This window comes from Mesocricetus auratus, unplaced genomic scaffold, assembly GCF_017639785.1.
Source record: "Mesocricetus auratus isolate SY011 unplaced genomic scaffold, BCM_Maur_2.0 Super-Scaffold_100676, whole genome shotgun sequence".
Taxonomy (NCBI): domain Eukaryota; kingdom Metazoa; phylum Chordata; class Mammalia; order Rodentia; family Cricetidae; genus Mesocricetus; species Mesocricetus auratus.
In genome coordinates, this window is record NW_024429266.1 from 152,309,222 (window position 1) to 152,326,404 (window position 17,183).

At 52.5% G+C, this 17,183-nt stretch overlaps 1 protein-coding gene across 4 annotated transcripts in view; it reads left to right on the forward strand.

Moving 5' to 3' along the window:
• The window catches only part of Fbln2 (fibulin 2), a 57,000-nt gene that overhangs the window by 7,581 nt on the left and 32,236 nt on the right, over positions 1-17,183 (forward strand). For all 4 annotated transcript variants that reach the window (XM_040737729.1, XM_040737728.1, XM_040737731.1 and 1 more), the window contains one exon: positions 12,338-13,644. In XM_040737729.1, the coding sequence (XP_040593663.1) occupies positions 12,351-13,644 (1,294 nt within the window). In that variant the 5' untranslated portion in view covers positions 12,338-12,350. The remainder of the gene's footprint in view (positions 1-12,337; positions 13,645-17,183) is intronic.

The following is a 17,183-nucleotide window of genomic DNA, read 5'->3' on the forward strand; positions in this document are numbered from 1 at the left end:
TTAGTCCTCTTACAGTTCAGACGGCTGGGTTCCTCAGGTGATGCCCCTGGTCCTTTGCAGTGAGTCACTGAGTTCTTCAGGGTTGCAGAGGGGTTGCAGTGGCTGGGTTCTTCTGCAGGGGAGAGCATTGCTGGGGCCCCGTGTCACCTGCTTTGAATTGCCTCACACCCATGGGTTTAATTTTGAGCCCCATCATCAGGAGCACCCTGCTGGTGTTGATCCCTTGTCTGCAGTTCAGCATTGGTTGCTGACTGTCTTGGCAGGGTGCCAAGTGGGGTGAGGTTTCTCAAACTCTTGATCTGATTGATGGCTGTGCCATGGCTGGGACCAGATCTTGCTGGTTTTACATGCCACCTGCTTCCTGATAGTCTTGAGAAATATACAAATTCCAGGTTTATGCCAATAAATTGTTGCTTGGCAAAGGCCCTTGGGAGTTGAGGAGAGGCCAGCTGCCCTCTCCCTCCCCTGGTATCTCCATCTAGCCGTGGTTGCAGCTGGGAAAAATGGGTGTAGAGTGCCAATCAAACATTGAAGGACCCTGAAGGCTGCATGGTCTGGACAGAGGGAAGCGAGGCACGCTGGGAAGGGGGAGTGGCCGTGCTCCACAGCCAGGGCTGCAGAGCTGGCTTGTACTCACAAGAGGTGGAAAGTGGACAGATGAGGGGAGCCCATCACGCGTGTGGCTGTATATGCATATGTGACCCTGGAAAAGAATCTTCAGGCTTCCCCTAAAAAGGCCTTGAGAAAGAAGGAAAGACAAAAGCTCTGTGAGAGACCATGGGACCACATTATTGGCCACCATGCTGCCTCCAGCCCCATCCTCCAAAGGCCACCTCATTCTCTATGAAGAGATGGGTTAGCCCTCCTCAGAGATTTGACTTCCACAGTGTTGTGTTTTATTGCTCATTTTTCAGCATCTAGGGATGTTTATGTTGAATGTTCTTTCATCTCTTGTCTGGCAGGACGGTGAGCCACACTGACTTCCAGCCGTGTGTGGCTTCTGGCGTCTGATGGCGTAACGGAGAGTAGGCAGCGAGGTCTTCTCTTGTACTGTCTGTGTCTGTTTTAGATTTCAGGATTTTCCTGGTTTTATAATGGGAGGAGGGGGAGGCACATTCCATTTTCAAGGCCTGGAGCAAGTTTTTTTAAAACAATCTTTTAATAGGATGGAAATTTTGAGGGGCCCTGTCTGTGCTGCCTCACGCTGGGCCTCGGTCAAAAGGCTTTCCATTTCAGTCTCCTGTGATGACATTGGTGCTCTCATGCAACAGGCAGGGGACTGAGCTCAGACAGTCACAGCCTCTCACCTGTGGACACATAGTGGGGAGCTCATTCTGCTAGGATCTTTTAACCAGGCCAGTCTGACTCCAGGGCCTGAGTTCTGGTGCTGGTCCCCAGGGCAGGGAGCTGTCTGAGGTGCTGGCCAGCTGTGGAACCCCGGGGCGTGGTCTGGGCTGTATTTCGGAAACGAAGACCTCTGACTCAGGACTTCCCTTGGTGGGTGACGTCCATGGGCAAGCCTGGCTCTTTACTCCCATTCAAACAGCCACTGTCCACTGGCCACGCCTCCATTCATCTATGCTGATGTACCCAGCCCCCATTCACCTCCATCCTCCATCCTCACCCACCGCTGTCCGACTCAGCCCACTCAACTGCCACCCATCAGCTTACTGATCCGCCCGTCAGTCTTCCATCTGTCTTCCGCCCACCAACAGCCCACCTACCCAGCTCCCCATGCTCTTCTTACCAGCATCTACTTACTTACTCATTTTTGGTAAGTTCATGTATCCATCTATTAACCTACTTTCACCCATCTATTTTCCTTCTGATTCTTACCCTTCCACTCACCTACCTGTCCACTCATTCACTTATCCAGTTACCCACCAACCCAGTCACCCTCCCACATATCCATATACCCACCCACCCTTCCACTCCATACACTCACCCATTCACCCACCTACTACTATATATCCACCTGTCCACCTACCCATCCATCCATCCGTCCGTCCGTCCATCCGTCCATCCATCCATCCATCCATCCATCCATCCATCCAGTCACTCATCCATGCATCCATCTACCTACTACCACTCTATTACTCCCCTTTATCCACTTCCTAATCCTTTGGGCTTGACCTTAAGCATGGGATGGGATTAGAGGCTGCAATTTCAGAGAAAATATGTCTCAAGTTAGGGCAATGATAGGAGAATTTGGCAACCAGGAAGAATCTTTAGTTTGGTGGGAATTGGTTCTTTGGAGAGCTCCAGAGGGAGATAGCTTGAGAGAGATGGAGATCACTTGCAAAGTGATCCTTGGAGTCCTTTTATTTCAGCTGGGAGGTCAGGCAAAAGTCCCTGTCTCCACAGAATATGCCTGTATGTCTGTTAAGACATGGGTGCCAGGGACAGCCTTGTCCTAGTTAGCTTGGGTTAGCTCATTACAAATTTGGCTTCTCAGTTAGCTTCAGGTGCAGCTAATGCAGGTGCCTAGCATCTGTGGCTGTGCCTCTTTCTCTCTCCTTCCTTCCTTCCTTCCCTCTCCTCTCTCCCTCCCTCCCTCCCTCCTTCTCTCCCTCCTCCTTTCTTGTTTCCTTTGAGCAGAACTGGATCCAGTGTCTTCAGCCTCTTTGGAGGACAAAATGACTTCAGGGATCCCTGAGCCTCCTACAGGCTCACACAGAGAGGTCGTTCTCCATTGTCTCCCCCGAGCTGGGTCCTGTGGGTTCTATCTGACTTGGTGCCCATCACTGACCACAGTGGCAAGAGAAACGGAAGTTCTGAGTTGCGTTGGTGACCCCAGGAGGTAACCCAGGGGCTGTTCTTGGAAAAGGGCGTGTGCAGAAAGGTCAGATCCACCTTTCCTGTTCCACAGAGGTTTGCAGAGCCCACTGAGGGCATCTATGGAGGCAGCTCAGGCAGGCCAGACCTTGAGCTAGCTCAGGGAGGTCAAGGGTATACAGTCATAGGCTGGATAGAGGCCCAGGTAGGCGTGCTGAGATCAGCCTTGGCCCAGGCAAGCGCTTTTCACTGCTCCACCCTGGGACTGCTTCCGCTTTGTAGGCTAGTAACTGGGGAAGGGGAAGATGGAGCACCCCAGAGCCAAAAGCAACATTTTCTTTTCTCCAAGGTTAATTAAGAGTGCTGGGCGTTAAGTTGTGTAATTTTTCACCTGCTTGTCTTGGTTATGAGATTAGCAGTTCATACGTATGAACTCCGGGGTCAGCCTTCACCCAACACTTGGCAGCCTTTTATTCTTTTCTTTCTTAGGGAGGAGTAGAAAGGGAGAATGAAGTCTGGCCATTCCAGTGAGTTTGCTTTTCCAACATTCTCATGAGCTCACCCCATTGAAGGAAAGTCCAGGGGCGGAAGAGCCAGCGGGGAGCTGCCCAACACCCTAAATCCCACATGGGACCAAGCAAGGGCATCCAGATTGTTTTGTGTTGTTGGTTTTTGTTTTTAAGACTTATTTCATTGTTATGTAGCCCAGGCTGGCCTCAAATGCCTGGGCTCCAGCATTCCTCCTGCCTCAGCCTCTCAAGTGTGGACCACAGGCATATGCCATCACACCTGGCTCTGGATGGCTGATTTAAATCCATGACTTGCATTTGGATCCATAATTTCCCTCCATCTCTTTCCAGGGTAATTGGAGTGAGTGTCTTGGTCCCTTTTCACTATCTTCAGCCTGGACCATATTTCCTGGCCTGTCCCTTGCCCAAGTTCTGTGCTCCAGAAGACCCCAGACCCTTTTCTGAGTCCCAGCTGATTCTTTCCCTGTATAGCCAGGTTTGATTTGCAGCAATCACATCATGCTGTGTTCTGACTTGGTCACAGGGAACAAAGAAATTAGAGCTTTGGGTAGAAGTCGGACTCAATGATGGCTGGCAGTCATGTGTCCCTTCCAGTCTGTCCATTCCCCAGATCCCTGCATTCTCTCTTTTGTTGCCTCTTTCTGAGCGACTTGGTTCATTTTCTTTTGTAAAACGTCTTACTGAGGAAAAGCACATGTACAAAACATTCTTCAGTGTCAGGGTAGAGCGGGAGGGCATACCCTGGGAGGCACCACCTTCATCAGTCACGAGGACATGGCTGTCCCTGCAAGGTACGGTGGCTCTGCAGACCCTTCTTCCAGGGGATTGGCTATGGGGAGGCATGACTCCTAGTTCTGCCTCCTGCCTCATTCTCTAAATAGTGATGTCCAGGCTTTTGGCATTGTCATCTACAGTTGTGTGAGCCACATTTACAGATCTGCTGGAACCATGCAGCCTGCAGGCTGGAGGTTTGGACACGTCTACTTGGTGGTCTGTGTTTTTCTAGATTTCCCACTTTCTCAGAATAGTGCATGCATGGTGCTCTGCTGAGCTCCCAGTGTACTGGACTTGTGTAATTAAGGTCTCCTTTCATTCTGCTTCTCTCCCTTGTCCCCTGACCACCTTCTTTCTTGTTGTCTACTTCCCATCTCCTGCTGTCTGGTTTGCATGGTACCCATGTCAGACTGATTCGTGCCCAGGGCCTTTGCACATGCATTTCCTCTGCCCATTGTCATTCCTCAGACCTGTGAATGGATGCACATATTTTTGCTGGGTAAGTCTTGGTTGAAATGTCACCTCTTTAGCCTCCTCTCTCTTCTTTAACCTAGGGTGTTTCCAGTTTGCTGCCACAATGCCCAGATTGCCTGATTTCTTCCCTGGTTTGTTTACTACATTAGGTTATTGGTTCCATAAAAGTCAGTATCTGTCTCCGTCTGTCTCTCTCTGTCTCTCTGTGTCTCTGTCTCTGTCTCTGTCTCTCTCACTACACACACACACACACACACACACACACACACACACAAGCATGCATATTCTTTCTTTTTCCTGGTTGTTATTTTTGGTAGTAGTCTCACTATGTAGCCCAGGTTGGCCTTGAACTTGTGGTCTTATATCACAGTTTTCCAAGTGCTGGGATGAGAGGTGTGCCCTAGAGGGAGGACTTCAGTTGGTCTTGTCATGGCCCCATCTTGATTCTTGGCACAGGATTGACTGGGTGGGTGAGGAGGTGCTTGCTGAACTGAAGGACTCGTGCTCCTGTCCCTATTCAGGTCTGGGTTCATATCCCTTTATCGCTCTTTATGATGGTGGGTCCTTGTACAGATCACTTATCCCATCTGGGCCTCAGTTTCCTCATCCGTGAATTATAGTTAATAAAATAAACAAGTCTGAACACTTGCAGCCTGGGATCTGGCATTGTCTGTTCTGAGCAAGTCAAGTGAGTGCGTGAAGCTGGTCAGCTGCTGAGCCCCTGACTAAGGGCTGGTGCCAAGAACAAGCTTATTTTCCCAGTAAGCTAATGACTTCCCTTATCAGACGAGGAGCACCGGGTTACCCTCTAATTTCCCTTTTGGCACTGGCTGCCAGGAAGCTTACTACTAAGGGCAGGTTTTAGGGGCAGCACTTGTTTCCTGTCAGGTCTTCCCTGTGCCCTCTTTGTGACTTGATCACTCTCATATGGCTTTTGGTTTGAACTGTGTGTGTGAGGTGGATTTTTGTTTTGTTTTGTTTTGTTTTTTGTAAAACATACACACAATGTATCATTTCTGAGTGTGTGGCTCGGTGTCACTAAGAGTGGCTACAGTGTTGTGTAGCTGTCACCATTTCCATCTCTAGACTCCTTAATCCTGAACAGAAATTCTGGCCATTCAGTGCCCGCTCCCCCTCTGTGTCCTGACACCCACCATTCTGCATTCTGAGTCCAGTTGCTCTGTACTCGTGCCCTGGGACCCTTTCACATGCCATTCCCCAGACCTTTGGATAACTGCACACATTTTTTCTGGGTAAGTCTGAGTTGGAATGCTACCTCTCCGGCCTCCTCTGTCCTCTTTTACCAAGGGTGTGTCTAATTCTCCATCACAATGCCCGGACTGTGTAAGTGTAAGTGGACTCTTTAGTGGGTTTCCATTTTGACTCTCTGTCACTGGATATCATATCCTCAAAGGGCATTTACATGGTAGTCTGTGCCGGAATGTCCCTGCTGAGGCTGGTGGCATTCTATTGTCTGGATAAGTAGGTGTCTGTATTGGCCTCTCTGCCAGTGGGCGGCATGCAGTGGTGAGTGTGGGCACGTGGGATTAGTTTTAATAGATAGGGTCTTATCTTTCTGGGCCTTCAGTGAACCCAGGATAATCTATGCAAAAAGAGTAGGTTCTGGAAAATTTTAGAACCAAGCCATTGTCACTGTGTATGTGAGTGTGTCTGTGTCTCTCTCTGTATGCTTGTGTGTGTGTGTGTGTCTGTCTGTCTGTCTGTATGTGTGCATGTATTCTATGTGTCATTGTGTATGTGGGTCTGTGTGTGTTTGTATGTGTGTGTCTCTCTGTGTGTTTGTGTGTGGTATGCCTGTGTGTGTGTGCATGTATTCTGTATGTGCGGGTCTGTGTGTATATGTCATGTGTTTGCTTTTGTCTCTCTCTGTATGTGCTATGAACTGCCTGGCTCCAGTTCCCTCTCACGTGGAGACCCCAGTTGGAAGGTGTTAGCTGCTAATGACTCACACTTGTACCTTTCTCCAGCTGCTTGTTCTTGCCTGGTAGGTGTCTGTCTCCTCATCTGGGCATGATGGAAGGTAGCTCTCTTCCTGGTCTTTGGTGGGGTGAGGGCTGAGCTCCAGGGCCTTTAGCCTACAGGGTCCATTGGTAGCCTGGTGCTGTACTGAGACTGAGACCCTAGTCCCTCTCTTCTCTCCCTGCCCCCAGGAGCTCTGGCCTGCTGAGAAATGTCCATATCCCAGACTTGAGGCTAGTGGGAACACGGGGCACATCTCTCACCTTTGAGGAACTGTAGGCTGTTGGTTGGATCTGAAGAGACCGATGCGCTGAGGGTGACTAGTTGCTAGACACAGTGGCCACTGAATAGAGGATAGAGGAAGAATTACCCTGAAGCTTATGGCTATCCTGGTCTACACAGTGAGTTCCAGGCTATCCAGGGTTACGTGGCCAGACTATGTCTCAAAGGAGAAGCCTAAGTCCTTTTAGAATCAAAACCAGGAGCTCTCAGATCTCACAGAGAGCTAGTGAGGCGGAGTTAGTCCAGGTCAGTGTGTTCAGTTTGGTACCGTAACACAAGGTCCCAGGGGTGGAACTGTGTACAGGTGGATTGGCTACTGGTTTGTGCTGTCCTCTGGTTAGATGTGGGGATGGAGCTGAGGGCCGCACCCTGGCCAGGTGGGACTGATTGCTCATGTCCCGACTAGCCAGTGAGAAGGGCTCCTGTGTTTATTTCCCTGCTGTCAGCCCAGCTGTTTGCAAGCCCCAGGGTTTTCTGTAGCTGCCTGTCATTTAAAGGAGATTCCTTCCAAATGCTTGAGAAGTTTTAAGGCATACAGCGCCAGGCTGGGGCTTTCCTCCGGAGCTGTCCATCCAGTGCAGGCTGCCAGTTACAACAGGATTTCAGAAACCCAGCAAGTGAATGTGTGCTAAGTATTGAACAGGGTGTACTCCTGCTAAACCAGTGTCCTTCGCCATTCTGGAATCCCAGTGTAACTGCATATCCTGGGCTTTTATTTCCTGGTTCTAGCAGGCCTCTTCTTGTCAGAACCAAAAATTGTCAGAGCTGGAGAAGCAAGGGACTCGTCTTACTGTGTAACACATACAGAAGTTCTCCCTTGTTGAAAGTTTCATCTCCAACAGTGTAGTTATCTACAGCCAATATCAAGTAGAAACTCATAGGAATCAGCATCACAGGTTTGAAATGGTGTACATTCTGGGCCAAATGATGACATCTAGTGCCCTTCTGCCTGGCCCCTGGGCTACTCTCTGTCCAGTGGATCCATGCTGTGTCCACTATCCTCCCAGTAGCCACCTAGTAGGCTGTGGCACTAATATGGAGCTTGTCTTTAAGTGGTCCTATGTCACTTAATTATGGCCCTAAAGCACAGCAGTGCTGCTGGTGGTAATCAATATACCAAAGAGAGATAGGGAGTGCTCCTTGGAGGGGAAGGGGTAAAGGAGGAAGTTTGGCTGCTCAGGGCACCTTGATCTAAAAAAAGGATTGCAGGATTTGGAGATGTTTGAGGTCTCAGGCATCTCCAGGGATCCAGGAATGCTTTCCCAGAGTCTAAGGAGGATTTCTGGGACTGTGATAGGATGGTCTCTCATCCAGGCATACCCCACTTTTACGATGGCAACAATAGAATGTTCTCCTGGGGCCACTCTGACCTTCCCATGCTCTTCCCAGCTCAGAGTCCTGCAACAGTGCAGAGCTTAACTTGTCAATCACTTCACTGGAGGACTGTGGTATGTAGAGGATCTGGAACAGTGAGGACATACGGAGGGACTGTGGCCAGTCACAGAGACCAGCAGAAGTCTAAGCACCCATGGTTGGTATGACAGAGACCTGTTCCTCTTGGGCATCATGCTCATCCAGGGGCCTGTATGAGAAGGATATGGGGAGGAGATGTCCAGTGAGTACCCTTGGAGAGAGAACTTTGCTGAATGGGCCTCTACCCCCAAGCCCTGTCTGTGTGAAGTCAAGGCATATGTTTTCTAAAAACTAAGAATTCTGTGTGTGCATGTGGTATATGTGTGTGTACATTTGCAAGTGTTATGCGTATGGAGGCCAGAGGTCAGTGATGGGTGTCTTCCTCTTTCTCTCTCCCTACTTTGCTTTTTGAGACACAGCCTTTTACTGAACCTGGAGCTTGCTGATTCAGTTGGAATGGCCCCATGTGTAGCTACCCCCAGATTCCTCAATGGGCCCTGGGGTTCAAACTCGGGTTGTCGTGCTTGGGAAGCAAGCAAAGCCGGCCAAGCCCCCAGCTCCCCGAGCACGTAGCCTCCTGTCTCAGGAATATGCTGGCTTTGCACATGGGCTGCCTCCGTGGCTGTGCTCCTGTTCTCCTCCCTACCCTTCCCACTCAGTGTTTGAAGGTACTCTGGGTCCCTGTTCTCCATGCTGTGGGGTCCATCAAGGGTTGTGCCTCTCTGGCTGTTGGCAGGGAAAGGGAAGAAAGGGAGCTGTGGCCACTTGGGTCTGAATGACAAAGGGCAGCCACAGGGAGCCAACAATGGTTATGACAGGAGGGAGAGTGGGGGAGCAGGAGTTGTGGCCATGCGGAAAGGAAAACTACCATGGTATCCCAGTGGGAAGGAGTGGACACCCCAGCTTCTCTGTTCCTCCCTTAGACTGGACAGGAAGCTGGAGAACCAAGATGGGGCCACAGCAGAGTCCAGCCTGGGGATAGACAGCCTGACAATAACTCCCACAGTGACCCCACCAACCTGCAGGCCAGTCCAGTGCTCCCTGGGTGTGGGGGGGTGTCAGCTGCGTGTGGTGGCCGGTAGTGTGATGACTTCAGAGCAGACTGGACAGAGTTGTCCTCACACGACGCTGCTCTAGCTCCTGCCCCATCCGTGCCTCACCTCTGGAGGGCATGAGACCCTGGGTAGGTGTGGTAGAGACCTTACTCAGTTACCTCATCATGTTGAGAGACAACTGGGAAGGCTTATGAAGGCCCCTGAAGGCCTGCGTGGCTCACTGGAGACTGGAAGCTGATTGGATCTTCTCCCTCCTATTCTCTCCTTCTGGAGGGGTGAGTGTTGTTTTTAACAAAATCCTAGTCGTTCAGTTCTACCGATAAAGACTTGAAGCCAGATGCTGGGGTGAAAGCCTGATAGCTCAGAGAGGCAGAGAAAACACCCAGCTGACCTTCCTTCTCACCTATGTCCGTGAAACCTCCGGCCTTCCCTAAGCCATCTCAAACCAAACTCCTCCAACTGAATGCCCCTCCCTTCTACTTCCTGTGAGTTTCTCTATCCATCCTCCTGGCTCCCTCTTACTCTGTATGTTTTTTCTTAATAATAACTTCCTGGTTATTTTTTCTTAATAATCACTTAATAATTCACTTCCTGTCAACTGGTTGCTTGCTCTGCCTCTTGACCTAGGTTGACTTTACTTAATTCTGTTTACAATGTCCAAGCAGAAAGCTCTTGGCTGAGAGGTGTATGCTAGGGCTGAGCCACACCACAACTAGAAACAGGTTTTTGTAGTAAACAATGCAATCTCGGGGCTCACAGTATGATCAGACATCCCAGAGCAGGTGAGGGCTTGGTCCGTTGGAGTGAACCCCTAGGTCTCCAAAGATCCCTCAGATTCTGTACCTGGCATGGACACAGGCTCCCTCTATCAACGCCACTTTTATGGTATGGTTCCTGGCTTCCCAAGCCCTTCCTGGTCCAAACAGGACTTCACATCCCTAGTATATCCATGGCCCTCCAACTTTTATCTCCTCTCCTAGGCTTCCAGAACCTTTCCTCCTTTCCCTGCCCGACCAGACTCTGTCTACACACTCCATGGACCTAATCTTCACAGCTAGCCCACCCTGCCTTCCTTGTTCTCTAGGGCCAACCCACACCTCCTGTTCTGTCTTCGTGCCATGCTCAACACAGTGTGTCCGCCTTGGCTGTTGCCAGGCCCCTGGGCTGCCAGGCGTACCACACATCCCTCCCTCCCCAGAACCCTGCCCTGCTTTCACTACTCCTTCGCTTGCTTACCTGCAAAAAAGTTCCCCATCCTCCCTTCTGCTGAGTTCCTCCCTGTCTCCCGTTGCTCCTGCCTCAAACCTGTTCACTTTCTGTCCCTAGTCCAGAGCGCTTTGCCTGCTCAAGCCATCCAGTCTCAGAGGCCACCTTTCTGTGAGATGCTGTTCCTGAGTCTCCAGGATAGCAGGCCTCCCAACCTGACCCCACCCAGTTTCTCCATTTATTTACTGTTTTACAGAGCTGCCAGTGCCTGGAACAGGTGGGCATGTCCCATTTGTCCCCAGGGCCATCCGCTCAGGGAGGCCAGCCAGCTGGCCCATCTTACTGGCTGACAAAACACCAGTCCCTGGACATACCTAGACAGATTCCTGCCAGCTGGTACCCGCAGCTGGTAGTGACTATCTGTCATTATTCCATTGCTGCCCTCAGGGCTCAGGCCGTGCGGACAGGCCATACTAACCCTGCCTTGACTGGATGGGAGCTGTGTAGTCCAAGCATGTCCATTACCCGGAAAGCTCAGCGCTCTCTCTGCTCCTCTTTGTCACCCCACTTTAATGTTTAAAGTGAGCATTGGGTGTGGTGGTATAGACCTGTTTCCCTAGTACTTGGGAGGCTGAGGAAGCAGGATTCTCTTGCATTCAAGGGCAGCCACTACTACTACATGAGACCTGCCTCTAAACAAACAAATAGTATCTTCCCCTAAAACAAACTGACAAATATTGAGAATCAGGCACTCTGAATATACTTGGTTGTATTTTCTAAAAGACAAAAAACAGGGCTGGACTCGTCCAGACAGTGAGGCAGACACCAGGACTTGGGCTCAATCCCTAGAACCCATGTAAAAGGCCAGGCATGGTGCTGTGTCCCTGTAATCACAGCTCTGGGGAGACAGAAGGTAGGAGCCCTGGAGCTCACTGGCCAGCTAGTCTAACCTAATTGTCACACTCCAGGCCAGTGAGGGACCTGTCTCAAAGGAGGTGGACCGTGTTTCTGAGGATGACATCTGAGGCTGTTCTTTGACGTCACATGCGTGCACACAGGCACACTCATACACATATGCACACATGTGCTGCCCAGGAACATATGCATCCATATGTGCACATATACACACGCACTCTTGAGCACGCACGTGCGCGCTCTCACACACACACACACACACACACACACGTCAAACAGGTACCATCAGAGCTGATGATGTGTGAGAATCCCTGTTCATGACCTCAGGGGATTCTGCTGTGAAGGGGCTGGCCTGATGCCGAGTCACTGAGCCTGTGGGGATCTGTAACTTTTGCAGGAGGGAGGATTGGTGGAACGATGGCATTTGAGTGGCTGTGGAGGAGACCAGGGAGCAGGAAGGGGTGGCTCCTGGGGGCACTCATGATTGGTTAGGGGAACTTCACCAGTGCTGGGCGTGATGTAAGTACTGGCCTCTTCTTGCTGTTGACCAAAGCCAGAGACTATGGAAGTGGCTTCTGGATCACTCTGGCACCCCAGGGAAAGACAGAGAGGCATGATGGGGAGATGGGTAATCTGGGCATAAGGCAGGGCAGGTGGGAGGCGTGACTTGGTGCAGCAGAGCAGAGGAGAGCTGATCTGGGAGATGACCAGGACAGGGACAGCAGGGTTCTGTGCCTGTATGTTTCCTGCATGTGGCTGTGTGTGTGTGGGGGGAGAGAACGGGCCCGAAAGATGCATGGGTGTGGGTAGAGAGTATGCCTGAAGGTGAGGCAAGTTGTATATGGTGTGTCCACATGCATGTGCACCTCATGCTTGTGCACCTCATCAGTGTGTGTGTCCTTGGTGTTACAGGCTTCCTTTGCATCCTTCCAGGGCCTCTCGAGACATGATGGTGCTCCAGGAGTCTGCAAGAGCATGGCTGGCATTGGCCCTGATCACAGTTCTGACTGTAAGCCCAGGCATGGCAGTCCCGTGGCAGGACTGCACAGGTGCAGAGTGTCCACCACTGGAGAACTGCATAGAAGAGGCGCTGGAGCCAGGAGCCTGCTGCGCCACCTGTGTACAGCAGGGCTGTGCCTGTGAAGGCTACCAGTACTACGACTGCGTCCAGGGAGGTTTCGTGGACGGCCGTGTGCCAGCCGGCCAGTCCTACTTTGTGGACTTTGGTAGCACTGAGTGCTCCTGCCCACCAGGTGGTGGCAAGATTAGCTGTCAGTTTATGCTGTGCCCTGAGCTGCCACCCAACTGCATTGAGGCTGTGGTGGTAGCTGACAGCTGTCCTCAGTGTGGCCAGGTGGGCTGTGTCCACACTGGCCGTAAGTACGCAGCTGGCCACACCTTCCACCTCTCTCCCTGCAAGGCCTGCCACTGTCCTGATGCTGGCGGTGAACTCATTTGCTACCAGCTCCCTGGTTGCCATGGAAACTTCTCAGATGCAGAGGAGGGTGACTCTGAGCGACAGTACGAGGACCCCTACAGCTATGACCAGGAGGTGGCTGAGGCAGAAACCACCATGGCCACAGTGAATGAGGTCCAGGCAGGTGCAGAGGGCCCCCCAGCTGCTCTAGGAGGTGGGAATCTGCCACCGTCCTCTATCCGAGCAACTCCCTGGCCAGCTGCCCTCCCCAGACCCACAGCAGCTGCTGCCCTGGGTCCCCCAGCGCCCATGCAGGCCAAAGCCAGGAGAGTGACACAGGACATTGATGATGATGAGGAGGAGGAGGACGACGACGACGAAGTGGAGGAGATGGTGGCCACTGAGTCACCAGTAGCAGGTGACCCCGGGACACTGGACAGCTTGCCTACAACATCCCCATCTAGACCTGACCACCCTGTCCAGGAGAAGGAGGCTGAAGCCAGGGCAGGGCCAGAGGAGAACCTTATTCCTGATGCCCAGGCCACTCCTCCCAGTGCTGGGCAGGAGGGTGCTGCACCCCTGCCTAGGTCAGGCCCGGCTGGTCTCATTCCATCTCTGGCCACAGACAGCTCTCCTGAGGACCCAGTGAATTCCAGCAGCCTCTCCACACAGTCTACAGTGCCACCTGACAGAGCCCAGGTCTCACCCTCCCCAGAAGTGCCTAAAGAAATACCCCAGCATCCCCAGTTGCGATCTCGATCCCGGGCAGAAGAGGACACAGACCCCAACTCAGTACATTCTGTCCCCAGAGGTGGTCCTGATGGTAAGTCCCTTTTCTGTGTCCCTGCATGGCCACTGAGCCTGTGGAATTGTCACTGCCTACAGGTTCCTCACAGCTGCCATCTCTCATGCCTGAGACAAAATGGTATGGCTTGGAGGAGGGTCCCATGGTGCTTTCTTGCAGGCCTAAAACAGAATGGCATTGGCCAGGGGAGTTCTCAGCTGCTGCCTTCTCATAGGCCTGAGGAGAGGGGTACAGGGAGGTCCTGTTCTAGAAGGTATAGAGCCCCTGGTGGGCTCTGGCTGAGGGCACAGGTTTACTTCATCAGAAGAGAGTGCAATTCTGCCTACAGGAGTCCAAGGGTGTCCTAGCAGGAATCACAGAGCTCTGCAGATCTGGTCAGCGGTCTGTGAATTTCCTCCTGCGGAGGCCCAGCTGTGGGCTGGTGGCAGAGGGACTTGTTCTATTGTGGCTCTAACTCTGCTGCTCCTGCCAGCCAGGGGTCTGGTTAACATGTCAGTACCCTCATTGCTACTACAGGGGCTCACACCTTATACAAAGTAGAAGCTAAAGTCCCTGTGGTGTTCGCATGTCCTTCTCAGCTGCCCAGTGACCTCCTTCCCTCCTCCCCTGACCTCTTACACTCTCAGTCAGCTCAGGCCGGCTCTCATAGTCTTGGCCAGGCAGCCTCTGGCCCTGAGACCTTTGCATTTGCCACAGCTTCTGTCTGAGATGCTCTTCCAAGTGTCTGGATGACTTCGCCCTTTGCTCTGTGACTGGTTGGCTCCTCAGGGTGCCTTCTCTGCCGCCCGCCTGCCTCCTTGCGGCTTTGACCTCTCTCAGTCAAAGCTGACATTATAGGCATAATTGCTTGGGTCCTTGCTTATTGCTTTCTGATGCTTAGCATTATAAAAGTCACATTTGGTGCTGAGCCCAAGGGCTCCAGTACCCAGGATGAAACTGGTGGGAGACCACTGTCTACACCCTCTCCTTCCTCCTCATCCCTGTTCACTTGTCTCCCTGACACTCTGGTCTCCCTGCTGTCCCCAGCTCACGCAGCGCTTACCCCCAGGAGGGTCTTCCAGAACAGTTGAGTCCTGTCTCCTTCCAACCCAGCAACTCCATTTTCTCCCCCTTTCCTTTACAATGGTGCCTGGGAAACTGTTTGGTTTCTAGAAGCTTTCCATCACAGCCAGAGCCTGTCTTGTTCAGTCCCATATTGTATGGTTGTTTGTGAGCAGGCCCTCATGGCCCAGGAAGGCAGGAGTGGGCTGGTGGCTCTGGGCCTCAGGCACTGAGGAAAGGATGTAGCAGTGGGGAGGGGCTTTGGGAAAGCTTTCAGGCAGTGGATGTAAGGGGCTCTGAGACAGTCACCTGTGACCGTGTTCCTATCCTGTTGCTCCGAGCTTTGTGACTGTGAGTGGGTTTTTCACCTGCTTGGTTGTGACCATCTGTGAGGGCTCTCATGACATTTGCTGGGCACAGGTATGTTTGGACCTGTATATGGGCAGCAAGGGCACCGCTGGGGGCTGTGAGACTCCTTTAACCTGTGGTCCTCACACCACCAGTACCTGTTGCCAGCCTGGCTCCCTGCTCCCGGCCTGCTAGGGAGGTGCGGCTATAGACTCAGCCGGTGACTGGGACTGAGCCTGGAAGTGCAGGGGGCAGGGAAGGCCTAATGAAGTGCACGTGTGTGGGAGGGCTCCGTGCCCTTGGCCTGCAGTCTCTGGGATTCCAGAACAGGAACAGTCCCGACTTCCCCGGTGACTCCCTGGGATCTGGGATTAGCTTTGCTCATCTGGCGGATCTTCTCAGCTGTGTTTGGGCTACGGCGTGGATGAAAGCGGCTAGGCCTAGAGTGCCCTCATCTGCTGCAGGGCCATCCTGGCAGGGGCCCAGCTCATGCAGAAGGCCCAGAAGATTCTAGACAGCAGGCTCAAGCTGGTGCTGCAGCCTCATCCGGGGAGGAGTAGGGTTAAAACAGGACCTCGAAGTCTGGGCCTGACGAGATTCTCAGTCTTTGGTTGAGCTCACCACGGGCAAATGACTGGGCTCTTTATGCCTCAGTTTCTCCATCTGCTGCAGGGCCATTTTGAGGCTTCAGTGAGCTCATCTGTGACTGTGGTCGCATGGAGCTGAGTGCTCCCTGAACGGTAGGAGATGTTACTGATTTTACTCTCATCTGCCCTACAGCCTCAGCTCTCTTCCTCAGCAGGCGTTTGTGGGGCCCGTTTCTGCCAGGGGGAGTGCTAGAGAACAAGGCAGGCTCAGCCATCCCCTTGGGGGCCTGACAGAGTGGAGTGCATTAAGCAGATAAAGGCACAGCCAGTGGGGCATGCAGCTGGTGAGGGTGGGGGACAGCAGGCCTTGTGGGTGGGGCTCTGGTGGCCTGCCAAGCATTTGAGGAAGGTGGAGTCTGGAACTTAGGGTCTCCAGGCTGCTCTGGAGGGGAGTTTGGGGCCATGGGTAGGGGAGAAGCTGTGAGAGCCAGCTTTGCCCTACTTAACCTCCTGGGCTCACCGAGAGGCAAGCCGGAAATGACCCCAGCCCTGTTGCCATGGCAGTCATGGGGCCTGGATAAGGTTGTTTCCATCCATCATCTGGGCCCAACTGGGGCGGGGGTCCTGCCTGGGAGTCAGAATTATACCAGGGATTCCCACTGCCTCAGCTGAGCACGTCCAGATGTGGACTAAATGGAAGCCACATGCCTGACTCTCTGGGCTATGGAGAGGGCCTCTGATGACTGTTTCTGCTGTCACTCAAGGGACTTTGGGAGGGTGCTGTTTCTGCTGGGCTGGCATAGTGGAGGGAGCTGCAGAAACAGCAGGAGAAGGCCTTGGCCTTGAAGAGGCTGTCAGCAAGCTGGGTAGGAAGGGGCCCCTTCCGCAGGGCAGGTGTCTATACTGGCGCTCAAATACAGGCGCCAGCTCCTACCTGTCACAGGCACTGTCCTCCTGGTACTAGTGTATGAACTCAATGATTATTAAGCCCTTTTATCCCCACCAAAGCTCAGGAGGGTTCCAGAGAACTCTAGGTTCTTTCTGGCCTGTGGACTGGGTGACAGGAAATGGCAGAATTGGGGTCATCTTGAAGTCTGCTTTGCTCTGTCCTATGACCTGCTTCTGAGACGTGCTCACCTTCACTGAGGGGCAGATACTGAACAAAAAGTACTGAGCCAAATCCAGGTCTCTGCTCTCGGGGAGCGCTGGGTGACCTGGGTTGCTGTCAGAGGCTCAGCAGTCGCAGATGTGACAGCCTCGGCGAGGGGAGGTTGGGCATGTGGTGGCAGTGCCCTGCGCCCATCTGGGGGGGCTCTGACTTCTCATGTGGGTCAGGGCAGCTTGCTGGAGTGGGGGAGTGTCTGTTCTTAGTGTTGTGGCCACTGGAGGGATAGGAGAGGAGGGGCTCCAGGCAGGGGGAATGTCTATAAAGTTCCTGCAGCCTATAGTAATGAAATTTGGTTAAGAGAAGATCCTCTAGCTGATATGAGGGAGAGGTGGTACAGAGCCAAACCCAGGACACCATGCCTTTGCTAGGATGCAGATCTGGACCCAGAGCCAGGCATAGCTATAATCTGTTAC